Below are 24,078 nucleotides of genomic sequence, written 5' to 3'. Positions count from 1 at the left end.
AATTCCTTCAGGAGTTTTGCTTTGTTTTCCACTACTGGCACAGTATACCTGTGTTTTACAATGACCTATGTGGAAAGAAGGAGCATAAACTATAATTTATAGTCCACACTGTTATGAGTTTTGTTTACAGCTTCTGATAAATACACATGAAGAAGAAGCCACTATCCACAGTCTACCTCTAAATACTAAATTATATCTTCAGTAGGTTCTAGTTAAAGGAATATAGTTTCCTGCATTATTAAGGTGAGGAAGGTAGAGATTGTTTCCCACGCCTATACATCATCTAATATCACTACGCAAAGAGCAGCAGGTACAGCCAGTGCTGAATAAAAAGTTACATTTAAGAGTAGTGAAATAGACCATGCACGTGCCTTAAATAAGTAGCCTTTGTTTTCCATCTAGAACTAATTAGTTCTAGGTACTAAATCTGATTGGCTCCTGGATGTGAAAAATACCTTTTCCCCAAGTACATGGCATGCTGATAAAAAGTAACTGCAACCATCTTATTTGCAATAGTGTAGCATTTCTTGTCATCCTTATGATATGAGAGGTGAGTTGTGGACATTGAAGACACCCCCCCCCCACTGTGGTGTGAATCACAATTGTTTGTATTATTTTTCCAGCTTTTCATTAAAGCAAATGCAAACCAATAACGAATCTAATATAGAATGTATAGATTCTAAACAGCTCTTTAAGTGCTTTTATGTTAAATGCACTACTACATTATATCTCCATACAATGCTGCTTTTATCCATCTGCAAGTACGTTCAGTAACTGCATGACACTGAAATCCATAATCATTAAGGATGGTAAAGAGTAACGTTTGTGAAAGTACCAAAACAGAGCATTTTCCAGATAAGGAACAGTGGGGTTTGGCTTTACATCTGGTCCACATACGGCTTTTCTTCTGAAATATTCTTTTTGGAGGCCTAAATGACGGTGACTGAGGTAAGTGATATAAAGGAAGCAGTATGGTCATTTTACATATAGTACAACAATAATACATTTTTGCATTGAAGAAGATGTAAATGTTTCACTTCTCATTTATCATAACAAACCATAATTAGACTTTGTAACTCCGATGGAAGTAATTACTGCCATTCAAACAGATACTTATGGTAATGTATAAAATTTTAAAGCAGAACAAACTAAGAGGGTCATAAAAACATATGGAACATATGCCTCAAAATGGCTTCTATACATTGATTCCACATGCACTGCAACAACTCAAGATATATATAATTCACAACTGATAGGTCAATGTGTTTAAATATTGACTTTTTTCCTAACATTACACTGGATTGAATTTAGTAAACATCTAGTCACATTTCCTCTACTTCTAAACATATAAAATGCTAATATATTGGGTCTGTAAGTTTTCTGACTGTATACCACAGCCTCTGTCAACACAAAATGATATTTACCTGCCTGAAAATACTGTCTTTTCAGTGAACTTAACTCACAACTGATTTCAGATCAGCACGCAAAGTTAATGCTGTTTGGTGGAAAACTAGAATTTAAAGTCCTTTAACTAATGTAAGAAGAAAGTCATTGTGGACGGTAACATTTCATAACATTCAGCTTTAGCATTGTAGAATACATTAAATATATGAAAGTCGTTCCATTCAGCATTGTTACTGGAATAAAATTATTTTCTTTCTTAGAATGCCCCAAATTGATTTAAGACATGAAATGTAGATCTTTTTTTGTAAGAAAAATGAGAAATAATACCTACTAATAAATGAAAAACTCAAGATTTTAAGTCTAATCCTCTACATTACATGTGCATATATCAATATAACAACTGTGTAAAAGCTACTTAAATAAAAAAAAAACATACATTATAGGTACTGAAAATTCTATTAGAGGACCAGACAACTGCCAGAAGCATCCCTAAGTGTAATTACCAGTACCACTCATTTAACTAACAAAAGTTCTGGTAGTCACCTGAATTAGTTCATCTTTTTGAGGTGAGTTTCATCCCTACACTCAACAGCAGATAGGGCAATCAGCATCTGAGCAGCATAGTAGGTGGCCATGATAATGGCACGTGAGTATGGTACAGGGAAACAGAACTTGTTGACTGCAATGGACAGATCTGATACAATGAAGAGTACTGCGCCGATACATGCAGATAGTTTCGTCCATGTCCATAAGTCATTGCACAGCTGTAGTCTAGCAATGGCCCGCCACCCCATGAAACCAATCAGGGCAACATAGACCCCAACCAGATAAGTCAGTGGGCCAGACAGGCATGAGTACATGAAAGAGTAACAAAGACCAGATATCAGTGCAAAAACCAAACCAGCCTTCAGATTCAAAGGTTTCATCCCAAATGCTGATGAGTACAAGATGTGTGTGATAGCAAACATCAGCAGACCTGGAAAACAAATAGGAGAAATGTATTATTTATTTATTTATTCTTTGTACACATATATGTAAGGCAAAGAGAACAAATATTTATGTTGCAGAGGCTAACATAACAATAAATACTGGGTAACCTTGCCCTAAATTTAACCCACCAAAAATCTCAGCTACTCCAGTGGAAATCAATGCTGGCATATATATGTTTGGGGGTGTTGGGAGCTTGCCCCCCCCCCCGACATTGGAGGGGGAGCAGGGGGATTGTCTCCTGCAAGAAAACACTTAAAAAAGTGTTTCCGATGTTTGCTGGGGGGGGGGGGGGTATGGGGATTCAGATCCATGGCAGCTTTAACTTTCACCATTCATAGTGGAAACACAACACATTAGTTCAATACCTGGTACATGAAATGAAAACAAGTCTGACATACTCACAAAGTAAAAACTCTCTGTCTGAAAAGCAATCAGCAGTTAAAGCATTAAAGTTAAATTTATTTTCTTGTAAAATCAAATTATAAAAGAATGTCTAAAAATCAAAACTTTTCAATAAACAATGAGGCTGTCTAATTTTTTGACGTAATGCAGTTCAAAAAGGCTACATTATAATTCCAAATAATTATTTCTGTTTGGTCCAGATAACATAACTGGTTTCCATGTAGAACTGTCAATCCCTTAGTAGTGGAAACAAAATCACAGTTGTCAACAACATGGTCAAAACAGAGCTAAGATAAAACAAGCATGCAGGTAGGTTTTAGAGATGAACACTGTACATCAATGAATTCATAAAATCTTTGTGTGTGTATATATGTGCGTGTGTGTGTGAGAGAGAGAGAAGCACGCACATACAAATGCTATAACACCAAATCAATTAAATGAAGAATTATGGATAAATATAGCAAAGCTTTATATAAACCTAAACAAGTACTTCATTTCATTAAAGCGTTACAAATTCCTTTGAATTGTTCCAGACTGACATCTAGACTTAGTCAAAGTTAAAATGCACAATGTTCAAATTTAATTCATTGCTCTGCTGAATAAATCTGCAGATTTCCTATAGGAAGTCACTGACAACTGCTTTCTATTTGCATGCCAGCACTGTTTCACTTGGGTGTTTCTACTTTATAAAAACTGAGTATCCATTGAGTTAATATATTTAAGTGGGGGGGGGGGCAAAGCTCCCATATGGGAGATGCACTTAACCAGGTAAAAAAACACTTAACCAGGTAAAAAAACACACATTTTTAGGTTCCTTCTAGTTAAAGCTTAAACTGGTTAGCTTCCTCCAGCTGAAGCTTCAGTCAGTTGAGACTTAACAAAAAATAAGTCAAACCAGAACTTTACATCAAATTTTGCCTTTTCCCCTTAGTAAAAAAACACCTGACAGGCATTGTAATACTAAAAAGTAACATCTATAACTTATGCTATGAGGCATTATATTAGGAAATTATATCTAAAAATGACTTAACGATCAGCATCTACATGCATACTAGGTGCAACATGCCCCTACTGCTACTGGCACATCAGACCATGACCTACATAAAAAAAAAAATAAATGCATAATAAAAAATAAACAGCTGCAATGTTGATATGGAATAAATAAATAAATGAGTCAGGTCTAAACCATATTTTGCTTTTCCACTGAAGAATAAATCCTCTCTACAGTCTCTTTTTGCCTCTCTGTCACTTACACAAATATTTGAATGTCTGTGTGTGTGTGTGTGTGTGTGTGTGTGTGTGTGTGTGTGTAATGGCAGATTTAAGCTTGGGTGCAGGGGAGGGCGCCATCCCCTTTTTAAAGTCGTTGTACATCCATGGCATGAAAAAAAAAGTAACACGCTGTTCTTGTATTGAAATCAGAAAATGTACAGCTAAAAGAGTACATTTTTCCATTTCAACCTGTGGCAGATTTACCGGTGGTGTGAAAGCTCCCCTATTATGACCATTCGTCTCTCAACTGTACTGCTTTTGGAAGTACATTCTGATCTTCAGCCTTGCAATTTGCCATTTTATATTTTGGTGCGTGCCTTGCAAGCGTGTCTCCTGAAATAAGATTGAACTATGTGGATTAGTTTCTTGTCAGCTGATTCTTACTGTGCAGTCGTGTTCCAAAATTCAAGGTAATCCTGCTAAGAAGTTACGGGCAATGCCTGCTGGAACGTTCTTCAAACTACTTCTGTAGATATGTGTGCTGCGTCCATGGACTGACAAGATTTTTGCAGAATGTCCAGATTTCTGTTCCATATCTTTGGTCTATTCCTCATAAAATTTTTGATTTTCTGGCAAATCACTTGGATGATCTGAGGACTGAAGCCATTAAATAATGACATACATTTAAGTTTCAGACTTCATATTCTTCAGAAAAATGAATGCTAAGACAAATCTTGTTTTCCTAGCAACTTTCTAAGTTTATAAGAGCAATATTTAAAATCTGTCCCTATTATTGGGCCTTTACCCCCCCCCAATTATGTCAGGCTTTGTCCAGATTTTTTGCCCTAAGAGGTTGAGAGGTATGGTCCAGATTTTAACTTCATATTTTTGGTCTGCTCCTCATAAAATTTGTGATGTTCTGGATTTTTCTGGCAAATTAGCGAGGAATGAACTCACTAAAATAATGACTGGCATGTGAGTTTCAGATTTCATACACTTCAGAAAATGCATGGTAACACAAGACCTTTTATTCTGACAACTTTCTAACTTCATGAAAGCAATATTTAAAATGTATCCATGTTGTTCTAGCTTTGTCCTAATGTATTGTGTTAACAGGTTTTGTTGTGTGTGTGTGCGTGTGTGTGTGTGTGTGTGTGTGTGTGTGTGTGTGTGTGTGTGTGTGTGTGTCTGTGTGTCTGTGTGTGTGTGTGCATGTATAAAATGCACTAATTAGGGATAGCAGGTGGTTAATTTGCTCATACTCAAACCCTGTACCTTAGTTACAGGAAAATAAGCCCTGAATCCTTTACCCCAACCACCAAGCTGCCAAAAAATTGAGTTTCAGATGCATTTCTCAAGGAACTGAGTTTCAGGTGCATTTCTCAGGGAGCTGAGTTTCAGGTGCATTTCACAAGGAAATGAGTTTCAGGTGCGTTTCTCAAGGAATTGAGTTTCAGGTCTACTTCTCAACGAATTGTGTTTCAAGTGCACTTTTCAATGAATTGTGAACTTCAAAGGAAGATAAGTTTATTGCTGTTTATGCTAAGTCTACAAAATGCAACGGTTTTGTTTAGCAACTACTATCACTATTGTGCTATAGAATTGAAATTATTGTTAGTAACACAACAGGTAACATACATGCATTTGATACAGAAGGCTGTGGGTTCTACACCTCCAGCATGTAGATGGATTACTGATACTGTATTGTACTTTGGAGGGAGTTGCAGTCCTGTGTGTGTTCTCCTTTGGATGCAATGCCTAATAACTATATACCTATTGTCGGTTTGCCATCCATTCCCTATTGCAATATTATCAATTTACCATTTTTTTTGTAACATAGGACATTTGTTTTTCAAGGGCAGCAGGCACTGAATTTGTAGTTGAAACACTGAAATATAAAGATGTTTGCTAGCAGCAACCTCTTCATTAGTTACAGATCTTTTTAATGTGGAATTATTCAGATGACTTTTACCTCTGCAGAGATTGTGCACATTGACTGATATTGGTGGATTGTAATGACAGACGTCTGAGTGGACTTTTATAGTTAAAATTTTCAAAATTACAAATTTAAAACACAGTCTAAAAAGTGGTGATGTATTTCACAAGGAATATAATTTAATTCAATCTGTAAGGTGAATCAAAGAGCACATGCATGTAAACAAGGTCCTAAAATGTGAGCAAGGGGCCTACAGTTTGAAAATAGTCCAAAGGCAAACTTTTTCTGTCACTAGCCAGATGCATTTTCTTTGAATGTGTGTTTCAATGCTGTTTCAATGAATGTGAGTTTCAAGGGCAGAGAAGTTTACTGTTAATGTTAAGTCTGTTTTCACTGTGAGACGGTATTGTTTTGTTTAGCAAAAGTCTGTCAGTGTTTGTGCAATAAAATTTGAAATAAAAGTTTTATATTAAATCCGAATACTTGCAATCATTGTAGAAATTAATAAAATAGTATGCACACTGAGAGGTTTGAACAGTGTTTATGGTAACAGGAGAAATAGCCAAGTAAGGGGACACTGGGATGGGTGTGTGTGTGTGTGTGGGGGGGTCCAGCCATTACCTTGTCTAGGCTAGGGCCCCATTTGACCATGATCTGGCTCTGGGTACCAGAGAAAATGTGAGTTATTTTCCAGAAATATTATGACTATATGTTATTTCTAATAACTGTATTAATAACTTGTACCAGAAGGTGTTTATATGGTATTATATGGTAAAGCATACACAGTGCCGGAAAATGCTGCACTGATACTGATGACTATCTCTGTTATTGCAGTTATTTACATTTACATTTATGTGCCCATTAAATATGGAGTACTATGGCAATAAATGAGTATTTTGGGTAGCCTAGGCAGGATGTATGTAAAAGCACTTGATCTCTTACACAGTGACACAGCACGTCTTATTTTCATTTTACAGTGCTTGGTTCTCTGGTAAGGTTCTTCACTGTGACTTCTGTGTGGAGTCTGCATATTTACCCTGTCTTTTTGAGGGTCTTAGCCAGGTGCTTTCATGTCTACAAACTCCCCAAAAACATGCCATGTAGGTAAGAGTGTGGCTTGTGTGTGTGTGTGTGTGTGTGTGTGTGTGTGTGTGTGTGTGTGTGTGTGTGTGTGTGTGTGTGTGTGTGTGTGTGTGTGTGTGTGTTTTTATCTGTGTTGTGACAGATGTGGCTTGCTAGGGGCAGTGTCAGTATGCATGTGACTGTGTAAAATTATATCACTGTTTTATCTGTACATGCACACACTATTGGGGGCTAAGTTTTCTGGAATGCAGTAGAAACACAGTTAACGCACAGCATCTATAGCATCAGAGCTTCTTCGGCCCTGCAATCCCCACACCCCCAGCTGTGTAAGGGGGTTTTCACACATACTTAGTAGGAGGTCTCCTTCAGCATCTTCACTGGGCTTTTTCTAGTCTAAAGTCAACCCTTTTCAAATTCATTCACATTAAGTTACTAGAGCTTATTTGAGAGCTGAGGGGAGTGTGGTCGTTATTGTAAAAAGTTGACTGTTGCTTGTCTAATGGCTGTATACTGCTCAGGACAAGGAAACTGGAGTACACTCTTTTTTTTTCACTTTTGTCACAGTTAAACATCAGACGTATACAGTATGCTTGCTTTTGAGGGTAGACGTAACGAGGAATGTTGTATGTATATACATCTGAACAAAATGACATGTGTTAGGTGAAGGAGGTCCTAGAATACTGGGTTGTTCATAAGCAAGCATCACCCCTGAAGAGTCTATGTGGAACAAAGTATACTGACTCAGATTTTAGTCCATCTAGTGAGGACATTTTCCTGCATTTTAAGCATGTTTAAGTGTTTAGTGGGGTACATGCTGAATTGGGCAATATATTCAATGATCGCCCTAATAACAGAGGGATAAAGTGGTACTAAAACATTATTAGACCATGGTGCGATAATACAAAGGACATGTTGTTTAAGGCTAAAGGATTTTCTAACCACCATAAAGGCAAAGGGGTCAATGAAGGGTCTGTTATCAATACATGCAGCCAAGACCCTGATGACTGACCCAGATTGTGCTGCAGTAGCGTTGTCGCCTCACAGAAGACGCTGTCCGGTTCGATTCTCAGCTACAGCGTCTTCTGCATGGAGACATGCATGAATGGGCGTACCTTCATTGAAGGTTGTGTGTCAGGGCTGGCAACTCGGCACATAAAAATCTGCTGCCAATCATTAGCGGACCAGAGAAAAGCCGGGAAAAGCCGAAAGACACAACAACAACATGCAGGATTTCTCCATTGCTAACAGGGTCTGTGAGATATTTTATTTTAATAAAGCATGCTGTGTGTTTAAAGCATATGTTGCTAAACATTTTTACTACTTGTGAAATTGTAGTCAATACAGGACATGCTATTATTCATGTAGTGGCAGGATTAATAGCTACTTGACTTGTAAACCTGAAAACCTAGAAAAGATGACAAGGAGGGCACTGAAGGTTTTTAGGTTTAACACAGAGACGTAGCCAAGATGAAACTAAAACAGCATTGTTAATAAAAGCTCAGAACGTATTTAGTCAGAAGATATTTATATGGAAATATCTGTTTTAATAACGTCATCTATATGATTACTATAATTACTAAACTCAGTATTTGCTTTTAGGGATGTTTTCATAACATCTACATAATTGGTGGGTTATATTTACTTAACTGAACTTCACTGTTTCCACACATATCATTATTTACTTACAAAACAAATTACTTAAATTTACTACGGTACTCGCTGTGTCTAACAACACCTTCAGTGGGACTGTTTCATAGGTTATAATAATGCAAATGCCAGCTACGCCATGGAAGGAGGCTGTGACTTACCATGGGCAAGCAATCTCTCTTTCAGGCATGCACTGAAAAACTTGTACTGTTTTTAAATATGCTGTGTGCTGCACAGGAAATACCTGTTTCTTCTCCCACATCCACATCAAAATCATGTGCAACTGAATGCATATTGCTTTCTTTTCACACATGATGTCAGAACATCTTAAGGTGATCTTTCCACATCCCGAAGTGCAGTGTCCCGCTACCACCTCAGTAGTCAATTAACCAGACTGCGCCCCCTCCTTTTGCAGATTCCTGAATCCACCACTGGTATGTGTGTATATATACTAGATATATAATACATACATATATATATATATATATATATATATATATATATATATATATATATATATATATATATACAAATACACACATATATACACATATATGTGTGTGTGTGTGTGTTTATACTTATATATATATATATATATATATATATATATATATATATATTATATATGTACACACACACACACATATATATATATATATATATATATATATATATATATATATGTCTGTGTTTGTATATAGAGAGATATGTGTAAACGCACATATTACAGTGTCACTTAACAACCGCTGTGCTAATGGAGGAAATCATGTCCCACGTTTTGTAAAAAGAGATGAGCAGAAGTAGAAGCCAGAGAGAGGGGCCTGAGAAAAGTATTTTGTTTTCCTCAAAGGGAGTGAGAAAGCCTGAGGCAGTGGGCCTTGAGAGTTTACGAGGGAGTAAGACTATGAGAGACAAGGCAGCCTGAAAGCTTTAGCATCGGATAGAAACAGTTAATTAGTGGTGAGTCTGCTTTCTTTTTGAGTATCCTGAGGAGACTTTGCAGTGAAATTATTCACAACATTATGAGTCTAAGTTCAATGACTTTGTTTTGTTTGGAAGAAGGGACTGTGCAGGACTTAGCAGACTCTCCAACTTTTTACAGACAGCTTCTTCTTTGTCTTTTCAGCTTTTCCCGGTTAGGGGTTGCCACAGCGAAACTCCGGTCTGCTAATGATTGGCAGTCGATTTTTATGGTGCCAGTTGCCAGCCCGATGCCCAACCTTCAGCGAAGGCACGCCCATTCACGCATGTCTTTCGGAGGCCACTCGACCGTGGGGAGGACATACAGACTCCACACAGAAGGCACTCCAGACGAGAATCGAACAGGAGAACCTCTTGCTGTGAGGCAACAATGCTACTGCTGTACCACCATGGCTTTTACACTAAGTTAGAATAATGAATCATGATGACCTTATGACCTTACATGTTCCTAAATACTTAAGTAAAGCATTGCATTCTACTCCTACTCTGTGGTTGCTTGTGACACATAGTAAAGGTGGAGAGCTTTCCCTCAGTTGTGAAAATGGGCCAGATGCACTCAAGGCATTAACTTAAAATATTAACGGAGGTTAAATGTAGGTTTTCACTGAGCTAATAATCAAAACGTACAGGTTTGCTGCTCCACCCTTTCTCTTTGATCACATCATGCACCTAAGAAAGGGGCACATCTGTCGTACCCTGTCAGTGGCAGTTGTCACAACTCTCTTGTTCATTCCACTGTTTGGTGAGTTAGTAATACTCATGAACAAATACTGACACCTCTTGCTGTCAACACCCTTCATCCCTCTATGCCACAGGGTAGAGGTTAATAATTTATTTATTTTGAGCAATGGAAGAATCCGATTCATTTTTAAAAATTGGAATTATTGTTTATTTCAAAATGCCTGGTTATATAAAGAGGTTGGGGCTGCACTTGTAGGGGAGAAAAGGTGCAATCTGGAAGATGACAAATAATTACAAAAATCCTACGTCCATGGTTATCATTAGAGAGTAATGGTAGAATTACAAACTTCAGGCAAGACAAAATGTTCAGATTTGTGTTTATTACTACTATCATCACTTTTACAGCATTTGATTTTCAGCACGTCATCTGTCTTCATTGTCCGGCTGTACTCCCACCACTCCCAGCTCTCCTCAGACTGGAAAGATTAATTGTAAAAACAGAAAAAAACATTCTGATAACATTGTGCAGTACAACTGTTAGCAAGTCCTTTGTAATACCAGGAATATTTATAAACTGGAGTGGAAAATAAATACGAAACTCGTCCTAAACAGATGAAATGAGGTTACAAAAAATGTCTACTAATGTTTTACTTACCTCTTACATAGGAGTCATCCTCGCAAACACTTTGTATACTGAGTAGGACTGGTATGCAGATAAGATCACATAGCATAACCCTGTAGAATGACTGCTTCTGTGTACTAGAAAGAAGTCACATACAGAGTAGGCAGGCAAATTATGGGGTGTGACACGGGCATTAGGTGCTAATCGTGGAAATAACAGTAGAACTTGGCTAGGCTTGTAAGGGCCCTTGGGCCATTAGCCTAATAACTTCCTATAATCTTATGATCCTATGTATATACATATAATTCAGAATATAATGTTTGTTCTAAGAGTCATTTGCTCAAAACTCAAAATATCTAAAATTTAATCTGAAACTCATTTAATCTACAACTCATTTAATGTAATCGCATTTGACAGAAAAGTGTAGTAAACTACACAGGATTACCGCTGTTGTGGTCTAGGATGTTAGAACAGTAGGAATTACAAGGCAAGCTTGTCTAGTGTACCACTTGCACTGTTGTAATGCCCACCTATAAGTATGTGCTTGTGCTTCAGTAATGATTCACTGTGTATGCTGTTTTCTCATTTTTCCACAGTTGTGTGATTGTGGAGTTAACATATTTAAGTAATGGGGTGTTTGGGACTTTTGGAGGAGTATTTGGTGTATCTGAAACTTTATATGAAACATGATTTGATTAAATTTGGTTTAGATTAAATTTTTAGCTGTTTTGTGATTAGATTAAAAGTTTCTTAGATGTAACATAACATACCTATATAAAACACACACACACACACAGACACACACAGACACACACACACACACACACGGCTATTTATATCACATTTGAAACTGTCCAGCATATTTGAAGAGTTTATAAACAAATGCATTTCAGGTCTTTGAATCAGTTTTTAAGTTTGGGATAGTCTGCATATCAATCTGACTTAATCAGTCTTGTCCGTCTGGAACATGTAATATGGCTGCTTGCACTGGACAAATGGTCATGGTGTTAAAATTTCTTACTGCATAAGAGCTGCTTTAGGAGAGAGAGCTTCACAAGCTTGTTTTTGCAGCTCTGGACTACTACAGTTTCCACAGTCTCTTATTCATGCAGTGAACTGTCTGTGAAACTTCTGACTGTTCCTCTGTCTGGACTTTTGACTGAATCATTAGTTTTACAGTACTGTTGTTTTTATTTACATCCTATCATCTTTTGCATAGTCACATAATCTGGGTTTTGCTTTTAAGGGATTAAAGGAAGCATGTGATTAATATAATACATATGTGTTTTTGGAAAGAGGATCATGGGGAGGTAGAGGCTACATCTCTCTGGAAAGCTGTGCAATGATAACCTTTAGAATAAGAACATTCCGGTTCTATAAAGATAAACAGCAATTGATTTCTTTGGAGGGTTGAACTGTTTCTTTCTAAAGTGGATTTTTAATGTATTCTATCCAGAAAGTGACAAACCTCAAAATTTACTCACTTGGAGTAGTATTTACTTCCACCTTCATTGATATTTGGTGCATTTACACTACTTCAACATAGCAAATGCATGTTAAGGGAAAAATAACTTGAATAAAAGTTTAAAAAGGTACACAAGACCATCAGCCCAGATAAAATGAAATATTCTGAACACACAGAAGTGTCTCTAACAGCAGATTAGCAACTGAGATATTCCATCATATGATGATTTGGCCATATTCAGCTAAAATGTCTCTGACAGCAGATAGAAATAATCCTGTAATGTGACTACCCTGACCATATTCAGCTGTTACAGGATGTTTCAGAAAGCAGCTAAAGGGGTATCCAAGTAATTGTCTCTCCAAATTATTCTTTAAATGAGAAAGAGTCATTATTGTTTAAAATCATAGATGATGCTTTGAAACAAGCAATAGAAGTCAGGCCCAAAGCAAGAAAAAATAAGCCTATTAATGCTAGCAGCAGAACTTTTTTTCCCCCTATTTTGAAATCATCAGTGATGAACACAAGCTATATCAGTGGCCTGAATGAAAAAGTAGGTACATAAAGAAGCCCACAATCTCAAATTATAACTTTAGAGACTGCATTTATAAAACAAAAAAGTACAAAATTATAGAAAAATAGTGTACTCCACAAAATGTATCAACACTGGGACTCAGTATTTAAAGAGTTAAGTAGGCTACCTGAAGCAATTAACCTAATTAAAGATAGATTAAATGAGCAAAAGCAATACAAGGATAACAAGGATACAGAAGAAGTGAGCAACGCGGCTCATGAAGATAGTGAAGATCAGGACAAGTGGAATCCAACAGAAGAAAAATAGTCAACAAAACAATGAACAAATAAAAAATGTCAAGGAAAATAAACACATGGAAATAAATTTAAAATAGCTGTTAACAATTTTTTCAAGAGGAAGAGGCGCAGAGAAAACATGGCAAGTACCCAAATTCACTTAACTTTTCAATCAGTTTCTCAAAAACTTCCCAAGCACGTGCAGATTCTTAAGTTTGCATAAAACATTTTATAGCTCCAATACATATTTTGCAGACTAGTTAAGTTTACTTTATCAAGGAAACAGGCATCAACTAAATGCTTTACATTTAAATTCATAATTGTATTACACAAAAAAGGCTCAACAACATGTCCTACATGGACCAACTTAAAGCCCAGTCATTGTACTCGGCATCCTACACACTGCTAAGAGGTGACCTGTGTCTGGCAAGTAAGACATTGTCTGACCCATTACTAATGAATTTTCTACACTTCAGCAAGACAAACTCATCAGAAATAGTCTAGGGATTTAAACATCTTCTATGACCCTATGAATTTAAAACAACCAGTGATAAAATTCAATTAAATAAAAAGGCTTTTACTTTAAGGTATGGCTACATAAAAAGACATTAACTTAAACAAGGCTTATCACGTGCAGATAGAATATTTGTCATTTTCTTTAAAAAAAATAAATCTTTGTGCATGTCACTGCCTTATATATTGTTGTTAGTCACAATGCCTATAAAATTAAAACAACAGTCTGTGCCATCACTTAAAATGTTTTTATAAAATGTACTATTAACATTCAGTTTGCTAATGTCATAATCAGGTTTACAAATTTACTTTCTAAATGGACTGTCAGTCTTTATAACAAAATAGAAACAGCACAAGCAAGGAGCTATATTGACTAAATTAGTAGTAGTATAATGGAGCCGGACTGCTGTAGCATTATTTCAAAATTCTGCTACTTCTAAATATAAACTGTAATTATGTCATCAATTCACCATAACTGTAGATGTGACAGTGGTGCATCCTCACATCATGGGTGTCTGCTGCAGGCGGTATGTTGCAACCAGCCCAAGTTTCAGATCTCAGCATCTACCCCACAAGCCAACCTTATGTCTCCTGTCCCACCAGATGTCATCATCTTTCAGTACAAGGGCAGATGCATGGGCAGCCATCTTCCATTCTTTATTTCCAATGGAAAAGGAGCATACATTATTAATAGGTTCATAGATTCATAAATTAGTACTAATGCTAACTGCTCTTGTGAGCCATTTTAAGCCTAGATATCCATGTAGGAATCAAACCCTACACCTTGTGTCTGTAAGGTAAACACCTTAACCATTATACCAACCTTCAACCCTAAAATAAATTTTCTCTTTTTTTGTTAATAGGTTCATACTAGGCAGGCTAACTGCCCTTGTGGGCCAATTTAAGCCTAGCCAATTACACCATGTACGACTCAAACCCTGTACCTTTTGTTTGTAAGGTAAACAATGTAACCATTATACTAATCTCAGTAAAATCCTTAGGAAAGTGGGCCAGACAGCTTGTATGTCAAGGAAAAAAAAGCTTCCTCCCCGGTTATGCAGAGAGAAAAGAGTTTGGAAACAACTGCAATAATAATTACTTAACATCTAAAATGATGGTAAGTTGATGACGCACCTCTGCTATGTTCTTTCTGTAAATTACTGCTGCAGTCATAATTTCAAGTATATTCTGAAAGCTTTCTTCACCTGTCCTTTAGGTGGTTGGTACCCTGTTGATGTCGAGGGCAATTTGCTCTTCAATATTGCTGTAGCTCTGGATGTGATGTCTAGTCTATCCAGCCATCCATGCTTAAGTTACAGCCAACTGCAGTGACCACATAAATAGCCATCCCCATTCACAGAGTTTACTAGGCATGGACAGAAATGGAAGTAGATAGCCAGGACTTTTTTTGGTATCACATATGCTTGCACACATACCTATGAACAATTTAGAAATTGCAAATCCAACTACTGCACATCTTTGGGATGTGGGAGAAAACCTATGTACTTGGGAAAAACCCACTCAGCTCTGTTCAGAAGACACCCCATCCAGGAACTGTACCAGAGAACCTCTTGTGAGGTGACAATGCTACTGAGTTCACCACTCTGCTGCCCACATCTAGTGTAGAGTATTTAGAAAACATGTGGACCAATTACCATGTGGCAGCCTCTGGGATATCACTTGTTAATACTTCTTTACGGCTGTGGTAGCTGTGCCCTGGTAGAGTGAGATCTTACCTCGCTAGTTAAGTGTCTTGCATGGAATTTGCAGAATAAAACAATACAATGGTATATAAAGTTCAAGACAGACTGGTTTTGAGATGGACACTACTTTATTGTTTTTGCTTTCTGTGAAGGCTAGAAATAGCTGATCAGTCTTTCTGTAAGCCTTTGTTCTGTCAGCTAGTACCTTAACTGTCTTGTGTACTTCCAGGGAATGCAGGATTGTTTCCCTCTTGTTTTTTTTTTTTTTTCCTGGAAAAAAAATGGAAGAATTGCCTGGTTTAGAGCCACCTCTGTAATGACTTTGGCATAAAGGAGGGATTGAAAACCCTTTCTGAATACCAAGAAAGGCTTCTTTACATGAGGCCTGCAATTTTGAGGTCTCATGGTTGAGGTGAGTACCACCAAAAATACTGTTGTTTTTTTTTTAATTTCTCCAAGACATTTGGGTTTCCAATACTAAAGAAATAATAGGTTTAGTTTGGACAAATTGAACATGGGTTTCCAAGGCCCATCTTTTCTTGGAACCAAGAATAGCACTGACTTAAAATCTTTACCCTCTTTTCCCTTGGAGACAATTTCTACAGTTCCTTGTTCTTAACATCGGATTTAGAATGAGTACTATAAGGTACCCTTGCTCTGCTACTACTCTTGTTAACTCTTTGCTAAGGGGCCTTGATTCAAATTGTAAATAATATACCTTTGTAATGATGTCCAGTACCCATTTGTTTGGAATGAATTCTCCTCCACTCCTCCAGGCAAGGACTTAGTCTCTCTCCCACATTTTCTTGGTGCTAGGATGGGGTTTGGGAGGAGGAGAAAGGGGGGATTAGGTTGAGATAGTCACACCTAGTCTTTTAAAGGCCAAAGGTTTGTTGGCCTCCGTATCTCCCTTTATTACTTTGCCATTTCTTCTTATAAAATGGTTTACCCCCTTTTGGATATCTGTCCCTCTCTGGCTTTCTACAGAATGATTCCTGTTTATTAATTCCATTATACAAAGGAAGATGAGGGTAAGAGCATATGTTAAACTGTATTCATCATTGTTCCTTTCCAGGCTCTTAAAGACCTCATATGTCTGTGGTACAAAAAATTCTGAGTGCAATGCAGCATTGAGAATGTTGGCTTTTTTGCCCTCATTTAATGGCTCCATACAGAGCTATGCATGCCTTCTTATTACAGTGCCATTTGGCTTGTTTGCCCTCATTTAATGGCTCTGTACAGAGCTATCCATGTCTTGTTATTACAGTGCCAGTTGGCTTGTTTACCCTCATTTAATGGCTACGTACAGATCTATGCAAGCCTTCTTATTACAGTGCCATTTGGCTTGTTTGCCCTCATTTAATGGCTCTGTACAGAGCTATCCATGCCTTGTTATTACAGTGCCAGTTGGCTTGTTTACCCTCATTTAATGGCTACGTACAGATCTATGCAAGCCTTCTTATTACAGTGCCAGTTGGCTTGTTTGCCATCATTTAATGGCTACATAAAGAGCTATGCATGCCTTCTTACTACAGTGTCAGTTGACTTGTTTGCCCTCATTTAATGGCTACATACGGAGCTATGCATGCATTCTTATTACAGAGCCAGCTGGCTTGTGCCCCCTCATTTAATGGCTACATACAGAGCTATGCATGCCTTCTTATTACAGTGCCATTTGGCTTGTTTGCCCTCATTTAATGGCTCTGTACAGAGCTATCCATGCCTTGTTATTACAGTGCCAGTTGGCTTGTTTACCCTCATTTAATGGCTACGTACAGATCTATGCAAGCCTTCTTATTACAGTGCCATTTGGCTTGTTTGTCCTCATTTAATGGCTCTGTACAGAGCTATCTATGCCTTGTTATTACAGTGCCAGTTGGCTTGTTTACCCTCATTTAATGGCTACGTACAGATCTATGCAAGCCTTCTTATTACAGTGCCAGTTGACTTGTTTGCCCTCATTTAATGGCTACATATGGAGCTATGCATGCATTCTTATTACAGAGCCAGCTGGCTTGTGCCCCCTCATTTAATGGCTACATACAGAGCTATGCATGCCTTCTTATTACAGTGCAAGTCGGCTTGTGCCCCCTCATCTAATGGCTATGTAAAGAGTTATGCATGCCTTCTTATTACAGTGCCAGTGGCAGCTGCCATACAAGCCAAACCTGCAGCATCATAAATGCCCTCAATGCCATGTCAACCTACTTCAGTGGCTGCCTGAATAGGAGGTCCTAGAGAAGCCTCTGAATCTTCCTTATTTAGGTCAAGTTCCATCATTTGCTTTATGATATGTTCCCAGAGTTCCAAAATATAAGCCTGCCAATTCTGTGTTCCAAAGGCTAAAGTGGAAGGCGTATAGGTTTTCTTATACACTTATTCAAGACTCTACTCTCTTTATCATTAGGGAACAGTATTTATCCCAGGAGGGAGCTTGGCCCCTTTTAGTGCTCCTAAATAGACTCCTAAACAGAGGATATGAGGATCTGTAAGTGTGTTTTTAGAAAGGAAAGCATGCTGTCCCTGAACCATATAGCATCTGGCATTTTTAAAGAGGTGTGGTCTGTGAATCTACATGTTTGGAACTGGCATGAAATTTGCCCTGTAATGCTCCTTGTACTTGGGGAACTGCCACTGGCCTGGACGGATCCTAGGCTTGTAACGTCAAACCACTCTTTTGGGCATCAGAATCCATAGCATCCTGACAAACAAAACAGGCCTCATACAGGCCAAAGAATCCCCAAATCTGAGATAATTAGGAGGGCAATCTGGGGCTATTGTGTCCTCATTATTTATATTCTCTTCTAGGGTAGATGACACTCAGTAATCTAAGCTGTAATCATAGGTGATGTCTGATTCAACAGAATGTTTGACTAGTGAGGCTGGGAATTGTCACCTGATATCAACTCTCTGGTAAGGTCCAACTGCCAGCCATAGAAAAGGTTTAAGAAGCCCTGGCCAACAAGAACCAATCTGGTGCTCTCACGGATGATGCATATGCAACCACTGGTTGAGATCTCCTAGACTCTAACATAGGGAGTTTGACTGAAGTCTGTGACCTAAACCAAAACTGGGACCCCTTTCAATCAGTTGTGCATTCGCTGCCATCCACTATCAGCATAGGTACGCATTATGTCTCCTCTTGGTTTATCACTAGGCATCTCTCTGCCAGTGGTATAGAGTACTCATTACTGGACAGTTCCACTTTTTGCTCATTCTGGACAGATATGCCCAACTCATCCAAAATAATGGCCTCCATAGTAGTTTCATGAAAGGCAGCTCCTCACCTGCTGGGACCATGGCCTAAACAAGTGCCATTACATTACCACTGTCCTTGGACTAAGAAGTCACTGGGTCTTCCTCTGACTCCTCGGTCCTACAGTAAAACGTCTGAGAGTAGACACCTGGAACGCCTAAATGCTTTATAGATGATACATGAGGTAATAACGTGGCCAAGGCCTTAAACACTATACACATGTATTATGCCTGTTTTTAAAGCTAACCTTTCTTTCACAAGTATGATAAACTAAAGGAACCACAAAGAAAGAAAGAAAGAACGAAGTGAAGATGGATGACCATGCATCTGTCTTCACACAGAGATGTAAGGTCACTGTAGGGAAGACTAGCTCTGAAATTCTGGCTGGATGCAGGCCTCTGCTTGAAAGTGTGACTGTGGCAATAACTTACCTAAAGAATATTGACTGGTTTCTGTCCCACTAGACTTGCTGTTCTCAAATCATGTCTCATTAGATAGAACATTAAAAATTTTGCAAGATCCTTTATGATATCTAGTAGTGCATGCTGTCCTATAATTATTACTTTTTGCTCTGTCTTAATGGATCCTATTTTTTCTGGTGTCCCAATGTGTTCTTTGATTTTCTATTTCATTGAGCACTCATGTTAGCAAAGCATTTGGATATCCCCAACTTCTAAACCATTACATCATAACCATGACATAACTGTTAAAAATCTGTAGCCCTCACGAGTATTTTTATCCACTCTGGGTAGCTGACTTTTTAGAAATAATTATTTTAACATACAAAGACAGCATTACAGGAACGTAAAAGACAATTCTTTGCCTATCTATACAAATACACACAACACACACACACACATATATATATATATATATATATATACATATATATATATATATATATATATATATATATGTGTGTGTGTGTGTGTGCGCGTGCGCTTATGTACAGGATATGTGTATGTGTGGGCTTGTGTGTGCAGTCACATATGAGCTACCTTTGAAACAACGAACACCAAAACCAAGTAAAAAATATATGAAGAGGATCACCAAAGGAACACTGCAGCACTAAATCCAGAAAATTTATTGAAAAAAGTTAAGTTCTTTCGTCAAAATCACAAGACTTCATCAGAACAAGAACAAACAAAAAATACCATATTTAAATACCCTAAACCTTACAGCCATTGGTTGACAAAGCAAACATCATTTCCTGTAAAATAATTAAGCAGTTTAAAAAGACAGTAACACATAATCGCAGTAACTGCCCACTACAACACACCAACTGCCACTTATCAACCACATAGACATTAATGTACTGTGTATTGAAGTATGATTTAAAACCCAGGTCTTGAATAAAATCACATAAAAAAGCTGATTTTAGTTTTAATACAGAACTAATGGATAACTTGTCATTGAGCCCAGGTGGTTGACATGCATTTAATTTAATCTGCCACTTGAGCTCTAAATATTCAAGGAAGTCAACATCGGTCCCCCATCGTGGACCCAGGTCTACTTGTTCAAGTACAAAAAATGTAAAATAATGCGTCAGATGTACGTTTATATGCTTAAATAAAGCATTGGTTTCTTTGTTTTTTAGTATATCATAGTTGTGTTGATATATTCTTTGTCTGAGGGCTCTAATTGTCTTCCCCACATAGTACCCCTCATATACCATACAGGTTGCAATATATACCACTCCCTTGGTGTAACAGTAGCACTTCTTAATAGTAGTAATTTTACCATAGTTCTTGACTCTAATGGACTCAGTGTCCAATATATAGGGGCATTGTCCACACCTCCCACATTTAAAAGTTCCACCAAGGCCTGCCTTTAAATTTTTCCTCTCCACCAGGCCTTTCAAGGAGGTGCCCTTTTTGTAAACCACAAGAGTTTTTTCCCCCAACCTTTTGTTGATCTTCTCATCCAAACAAAATATGGTCCAAAATCATAAATGATGCTTTTAATGTTAAAAAATCCCTGGTGAAGGGCAGGACACGTGCCCTAGTAAAACTGTCAGTTTTTACCAAACCAGAGGTTCTATTCAAACCTTCAGGCTTCTCCAAGATTGTAGAATAAATACCCCCAGCTCTTTTTGATTTGACTTCTTCAGCTATGTCATTGACAAAGTTAAAGGGGTAACCTCTTTTCTGCAACATACCTATTAGGACATCACATTCTTTAATAAAATCATCCTGGTCAGACATCATTCTGGCCAATCTCACATCTTGACCCTTGACAAGGGATTTTTTCTGTTGCAGAGGGTGGCAACTCTCAAAATGCAACAAAGAGTTAGAATAGGTAAGTTTTTTATAAAGGTGTGAAGTAAACCTACCCTTAAAGTGATCTTTCTTAATGATAATTCAAGGTGTCAAGGTCCTTGGTCATGGTAAATTTCAAAATGGTGGTGGTGGTGTTGATGTAAATGAAGAAACTAATCAGGTCATCTTCGCTCCCATGCCAAAATAAGACCATATCATCCAGGTACCGTCCATATAGTATCCACATGTCATTGAATTCAGAGTTCATTATGTAGAGGTCTTCCCGCTGTGCTAATACAATGTTAGCAAATGACGGTGCGCAACAGGCACCCTTTGCCACCCTATGCACCTGCTTGAATAAATGCCCCTCAAAATTGATAAAATTGTTGTCCAATTTCAATACAGGACCTGATAGTAAGGATAGTGTCATGGTTCAATGTACTGTTTAAGCATAAATAGTCAAAGAACTATTCTAGTCCAACATCATAGGGTATTACTGAGAAGAGGTCACAGATGTCAATGGTGACCAAGATCAAGTCCTCTTGGTACATACTGTCCTTGACTTTAGACAGAAAGTCCCAGGAGTCCTTGAACATCACGTCTCTTTTATCGAGGGTGTGCTTAACAGTGTTGTCAATATACTTAGCCAAACTGAAGGTTTTAGAAGCTTTTGCATTGACAATCGGTTGTAAGGGGGGGTCAGAGATACTCTTATGTATTTTAGGGATTCCAAAAATGGTAGGAATCCTAGGACGCTTAGTTTCCAAGAATCTAGAAGTTTCTACAGTAATTTGCTCTTGAGTAAAAGTTGTTCAATGTCTAAATCTATACGCCTGTAGGATATATTCAACTAGTTTTTGGAAACCTCTGTGTATGTGTCACTATACAAGAAGTCAGTCATTTTACTATTGTAATCACACACATCCATGATAACAATACCTAACTCCTTATCCGGTTTCATAATCCTGATTTCATCATTCTCCAAAATATTATGGAGCAATGTAGTTTCTTGCCTAGTTAAATTATTGGCCACATTATTGTCAAGAAGGTTTTTGTTATTGTTTGTGGCAACCACTTTTCTGAATTCATTTTCACAAAGGGTCTCATACATTTGTACTGTTGGGTGCATAGGGGGAATGAAAGTACTTGGTCTATTTAATCGGCCTAGATTTCCCTACAACATGCATTGTCCAGCCCCCTCTTGTGAAAAAAAGAGTTCCAGATTCAACTTCCTAGTGAATAATTTAAACTCCAAAATAGTATTGACAATGTCACTACCAATTGTCGGCACAAAGTTGAGCCCTTTTGAGAACAGTTCTGCCCAATCAGTACTCACAGTTGTCCTACTACAAATTGTAAATGCTGAAATCATGTTCAAGATTCTTCACAATAGTACATTTATACATCCCATCCCTTTCATTGGTATCATTCATCACCTCCAATACTGTTGTTGTTGTCTCCCCCTCCTCCATTGATTCTGATAATTCACTTGTCCATACCCTCCGTTCCCTTGTCTCCCCCCTCTAATTCATCAATCACTGGGATCTCCTCAGAGGCAGTGGTTCTAAAGGGGCATTGTCATCCACTGAATCTACCACATCATCATCTTCATTAATTACATTTACCTCTTCACATCTTTCAGCCCACCTAGCTTGTTGGCCCAGGGGTGGGTCAGGGTATGCCCTCCCCTCATCATAATCAGTTTTATCCCTGAACAGTTTTCTTTCTTTCCTTTTTTGCAATTGCACCAAGTCATTATCAAGACTTTTAAATAAATTGTTAAATTCAACCAACCTGTGTTCAAATAATAAATCACGCTTAATTTCAGTATCAAGTTTGTTAATGTCCTTTAAAATAGCAGCCATTTTCTTATTGTTATCAGTAATAAAAATGTTTAACAACTCACAACCTTGCTTATTGAAAAGTTCTTTAAGTTCCGGTGTAACTGTGAGTCCTTTATAAGCCCAGTCGGATATATCCATGTCTGAAGGCCCTTGGGAATCTGCTCTCTCCTTACACACTCGTGCAGATATTCATTTTCCAATTGCAAACGTTTGTACCTGAATAAAGTTCCTTAAAACCCCAAAGCTGTTGCTCGAGACTGCTGCGTTGGTTGGTAGCATTCATATTCTGTCCAAAAAGATAATTCCGTTCCTGAGCCATTGCTCAACCGAAAATGATGGCATGTTGTCATTACGTGCATCTAGCGTGTTGCTAGATGCTAGTCCACTCCCATTAACGTTACTGCTGCCTGCCAGACCTCGTTCATAAGAGTGATTGTTAGAATTAGTGCTCCTTTGTGCTGGAATAATCATTGAGATGTCAGGACTCGACATACCAGTATTATTGAGGCCCTGACTATGATAATCTGCTAACTGACCCAGAAGAGACTCTACCTTAGCGGAAAGCCCAGCAACAGTAGATGCAAGTGTTGCCACCGTTTAAGCAATAATATTCAAGTCCATACTGCCAGTGCTACTGGGTTGCTCCCCTCCATCCATGACTAAAACAAACTTAGAAACAACGAACACCAAAACCAAGTAAAAAATATATGAAGAGGATTACCAAAGGAACACTGCAGCACTAAATCCAGAAAATGTATTGAAAAACATTAAGCGCTTTCGTCAAAATCACAAGACTTCATCAGAACAAGAACAAACAGAAAATGCCATATTTAAATACCCTAACCCTTACAGCCATTGGTTGACAAAGTAAACATAATTTCCTGTAAAATAATTAAGCAGTTTAAAAAGACAGTAACACATAATCACAGTAACTGCCCACTACAACACACCAATTGCCACCTAACAACCACATAGACATTAATGTATTGTGTATTGAAGTATGATTTAAAACACAGATCTTGAATAAAATCACATAAAAAAAGCTGATTTTAGTTTTAATACAGAACTAATGGATAACTTGTCATTGAGCCCAGGTGGTTGACATGCATTTAATTTAATTTAATTTGAGCTACATTTAATTAATCTATCACTTCATCTAAACCTAAATAGTCTAAAAAGTGACCTACTAGCACTTCACCTAATGCTAGCCTACACTATACATGAACACCTACAATTCTGACAATAAGGAAATCTTATTAGTTTGTGAACAGTGC

General features: G+C 37.7%; 1 protein-coding gene across 1 annotated transcript in view; it reads right to left on the bottom strand.

Moving 5' to 3' along the window:
* Nucleotides 1-609: 609 nt before the first annotated feature.
* The window catches only part of TMEM86A (transmembrane protein 86A), a 539,122-nt gene continuing 515,653 nt past the window's right edge, over nt 610-24,078 (bottom strand). The window contains exon 3 of the mRNA XM_044082852.1: nt 610-2,380. Coding sequence (XP_043938787.1) covers nt 1,953-2,380 — 428 coding nt within the window. The 3' untranslated portion in view covers nt 610-1,952. The remainder of the gene's footprint in view (nt 2,381-24,078) is intronic.

Source organism: Protopterus annectens, chromosome 9.part0 (assembly GCF_019279795.1).
Source record: "Protopterus annectens isolate FY-2018-M chromosome 9.part0, PAN1.0, whole genome shotgun sequence".
Classification (NCBI taxonomy): Eukaryota; Metazoa; Chordata; order Ceratodontiformes; family Protopteridae; genus Protopterus; species Protopterus annectens.
The sequence above is the reverse complement of the archived record's forward strand: the minus strand, read 5'-3'. Positions and strand labels throughout refer to the sequence as shown.